General features: G+C 37.0%; 1 protein-coding gene across 1 annotated transcript; it reads right to left on the reverse strand.

The window, feature by feature from the left end:
* Positions 1–391: 391 nt before the first annotated feature.
* Positions 392–3,906, reverse strand: LOC121964450 (dedicator of cytokinesis protein 3-like; the record flags this gene model as incomplete). Its single annotated transcript, XM_042514657.1, has 5 exons — positions 392–452; positions 1,189–1,284; positions 2,543–2,569; positions 2,752–2,837; positions 3,758–3,906. Coding segments are annotated over 5 exons (419 nt in total), but the record flags the coding sequence as incomplete, so codon positions are not given.
* Positions 3,907–4,369: the final 463 nt, after the last annotated feature.

The following is a 4,369-nucleotide window of genomic DNA, read 5'->3' on the forward strand; positions in this document are numbered from 1 at the left end:
ATAGCACTTTAAAAAGAGTTTATGAAATGCTTTTACAAACAGGCAGAGCAGAGAAAGACAAGATTCTCGCAGCTGTAACATAACAGTGAGAGCCAAACAATAATGCTGAAGTAACACCAGACAACACTAAAAGTACAATTAAACAAGAGCGAGAAAATTACAAAACAAGCAGCATACACAGAAATACCAGTACCAATGTACCAATTAAACAAAATCCACGATCCAGACAGAATAAAAGAATAAAATTAAAAGACAAACTAAAATAGATAACATGAAAATTAGTCTATAAAACAGGTTTTATGTGATTTAAAAGTAAAGTGTAACTAAACTAAAATTCTACTGGGAAATCAGGAGGTTTGTGATGAAGTTATAAATGTGACATGAGTCTCACCAGGAGGTTTACAGTGCAGCCAATCTTCTTGTTCTCCGTCTCGTCTCCCTTCATGCAGTCCCTGAGGACAACATCAAACTATTTAATAAAAAACAACTTAACAATAAAACGCTTGTGTCCTCCTCTCACAATGAGCCTCTGTTCTACGGATCGCAGTATGTTTCTGCAGTCTTCTGTCTATAGCTGAAACCAAACTGGTGTCTCATGCAGTGCTGGAGTTTTAGCGCCTCTATTGTAATAATATTTATCAACAACAGCGAATCCCACGAGTCGCCATGCCAAAGCCTCATGGGAGCTGTAGTTGGTAATTGTTGACAAAAGAACTGTTTTATCTTTTTGTTGTCCACAACAACAAAAATTTCAAAGTTTGTTGCACCAAACTCTGTCCCTGTGCAAACACCCTTTTGGATTTTTTTTTTTTTTTTGTTACAAAGTCAGTTTACTTTCTTTTTTTTGGAAACCTGATTTTCTGTTCTTGCAGAGAGACATGTTGGTACACGTACATGTTGGTGCTCCAGCAGAATAAATGACCACCACCTCCTCTCCCCCCTGCACCTTTCAGGGGGGAGAGGAGCCTTACAGATCTTCCACTGCTGCTTTTAAACAAAGTTTGGTACTTTAACCAATTTTTTTCAGCTAATTTTAATTAAGTTATGGCAGTAACTAGTAATTAAAATCAAAACAGATTAATGAAAAAAATGCAAACAGAACCAGACTTTTCATTCCAGGCCCCCCTTCACCATGACACCAATGACTGCATGTGTGAGTGTGAGTGTGAGTGTGAGTGTGTGTGTTACCTGTAGTCCAGCAGTCGCTCCATCAGTCGTGTGACGGAGGTAACGAAGGAGATCCCCGTCTCTCTCCACGTCTCCTGCTCGATCTTCTCCAACAGACTTCAACAAAAACAGAGAAAAAAATTAGACGATGTTGTGTTTTTACAGACTGGAAACCAAAGATTTGGTCTAAAACTACGACTGAAATGATCGTTTAAAGTCTGAGAAAACACCATAATCCTGAAACCTGCACCACGTACACTGAGCCAGTTTAAACTGGGGTCAATGGGTTAATCAGCTCAAACAGAAGGAAAGATTAATCTTTAGTTTCCCTGGATTATAAAAAACATCTTGTTAACTCTATTGTGCATTCAACAATACCTTGTATAAGAATATTGTAGATATTTCTCTGTGATTGAATTACTACAATACTTCAGACAAAAACCTTCCAGGTGGGTTGATTAATTATTTTTTTAAAACTTAATTTAATAAGTTGTATGTTTTTTTTCATGTTACAGCTACAAAGGTGCATGAAATAAGAGCACCTCTGCAGTGACATCAGTTTCCCCTGACCTGATTATCTGGGTTTGGGTTTTGTTTCTTACTTTGAAATTGTTGAAATTGTAATTACTATTAACCCATTGAAACCTGGAGCTCTATCACTTTTCTTGTGCTGCTTTCAGATAACTTTCACAAGTATTTAACTTCTGAACCCCGAGCAAATTAGTGTGACTTCATTCAAAAACAGTAAAAAAAAAAAAAAAAAAAATCAGAAAATTATTTAGAAAAAGCTATAGAAACATTTCTAGTGAAAAAGGGAAGAAAAGCATAATTACATATTTAAAATTGTTACAAAAAATGTTATAAAAGTTATTAGAATTTTTCAGCACCTTTCACAATACCTTTCTTTTTATCATTATTCTATTTTTTAAATTTATTAGTATTATTTATTCATTTTTTTATTTTTTTCACAAAATTTCAGGATTTTTTGTGATATTTACAAATTTCTTTCTACGTTTTGGGTCATTTATTCTGTCACTGCTGATTGCCTTCTTTCCATATTTTTGAGAGAAATTCAGCCAATTTGACCAGGTTTCAAAGGGTTAAGGTACAGCAAACAAATGCACCTCTACAGTGACGTCATTTCATGCACACATCAGCTCTCAGTGAACTAAAATGTTTTTTTGTGTGTGTCTAGTGTTGGTGTCTCAATGTTAAATGATAAACACTAAAGAGCGCTCCGGTTTTTGTCTTCTTTGAAACAAAAGACGTCTTGCAAAACTTCATCTCTGGTTTTACAGACTCGCACCACCGTCACGACGGCAGAGAACAACATTAGAAGACCGATACCGGTCTCAGACGGTAAGTGATGTCATACCTGGGGTACGGCCCAAACAGCTGGGTTCTAGTCCAGCAGCGCAGCGCAAAGAAACACACAACAGCAGTGTTAGAGCAGAAAAACTGAGAGTTAATTTCTGTTATCTGAGAGAGAGAGAGAGAGGATGGAGGGATTCACACGCGTTTAACATCAGAGAGACGAGAGTTAGAGGCAAACACACAGAAAATGTGAAGAAATTATTTTCTTACAGCAAACCGAAGAGTTCTCTGTAGTTCTCGTCCCCTTTCCCCTCAGACACCAAACTGTCCAACTTATCAATCAGCTCAGCCTCCACCTACACACACACACACACACACACACACACACACACACACACAGAAATAAAGACATAAGTCTGTTTTCTACAGATGCACAAAGTTTGATTTTTTGCTGATATATAACGACTCATTTGGCCAATAACTGACGCCGATGTGGTTCGAGCTCAGAGTTTCAGTCTGGAAACTGCTCATGTCTTCAATAAGTCCTTATTTAATGTGCTGAGTGTTCCTCATGACCTGTTTTTGTGTTTGTTTTTTATTGTGTTTTCTTCTGTTTAGTGGGCCAAAGACAAATGTCTATTTTATACTAGAGTCATTTTTGTGCTCCTCAAGTCTCCTCTGATGTGAAATTAACGTTATATGCTGCTGACTGATGATGTCCCACCAGCAGATGGAGACATGAAATGCAATGCTTTTCAGAGGATGAGAAAAAAACCTTCAGCTTAGGTTATATACAGCATAATATATTTATTTTAAATGAAAATAGCTTTTAAACAAAATGTGTAGCTTTTGTTTTACATCCTGCTCTCCCTGGATATCCAGCTTATTAAACAACAAAAAAGCATCGAGCTTTTGGAAAAGTTCGCAATTTTGGCCCCTGAATCATCGGACTAAACATACATCTTTATTTCATCATCTGCTTATCTGTTTAATTTTTGCCACTAATGTTCTTCATACATAGAGAACTTGTATCATGCTTGTTTATCATATAGATATGTTGTTTTTTTAACCGTTTTGTGTCGTTTACCTGATGTTTTGTACATGTTCACTTTGTCAGTAATAAAAAAGGTTCGTGGTGAAGCCAGTATTTGCAGATAGAGATGACATGCCCATAATATCCTGCACGCTTCTCGTCTTCCTGTTAAAAAAGCTGATGGGAGTTGTTTCTACAGCTGATCATGTGATAGGTGTGTGTGCACACGTGTGTTTGTGTCACCTGTTTGAAGTTTCCGTTCTTGCGCTGCTCCCAGTCCATCATGTCGTGGAAGATGGGGATCATGATGTTTCGTACCTCCACCTGAGGAACCAGCGTCACTCCGAGGAACGGACCGATCATACCGGGGATGAAGTGGATCTTATTCTCACCTACAACCAGCAAACATGGATCAGCTCACCAACTGGCCAATCGATCGACAGTCTGTGTGACAATTATTAACATCAGGAGGGAAACAGATGGATGTTACACTCTGGAGAGGATGTGATTTCAGAATTTGATTTTCGTGAGTACGGGTTAATAATATGCATAACACTGAAATGCAGCGATTAACTGTAGATGTGCGTGGAGAAGATGTAAATGGTTATCGTACGGAAGCAGCTGTATGGTGAAGGTTTTGGCAAAAAAGTATTTGAGTAATTAATATTATTAGCGGTAACATTGACAATACAAATTAACAAAAGTACTGTTGATGAAAAGAAAAAATAAATTAATTAAAACAACAAAACAAACTAACAAAAGGCTTTGAATAAGAAAACATATACAGAAAAATAAAACCAGTGTTGTAAGTAAATTCATTGCATTTTTTTGGAAATGTGTTTCAAACCAGCTTAT

The sequence above is a fragment of the Plectropomus leopardus genome, unplaced genomic scaffold, assembly GCF_008729295.1.
Source record: "Plectropomus leopardus isolate mb unplaced genomic scaffold, YSFRI_Pleo_2.0 unplaced_scaffold1566, whole genome shotgun sequence".
Classification (NCBI taxonomy): Eukaryota; Metazoa; Chordata; class Actinopteri; order Perciformes; family Serranidae; genus Plectropomus; species Plectropomus leopardus.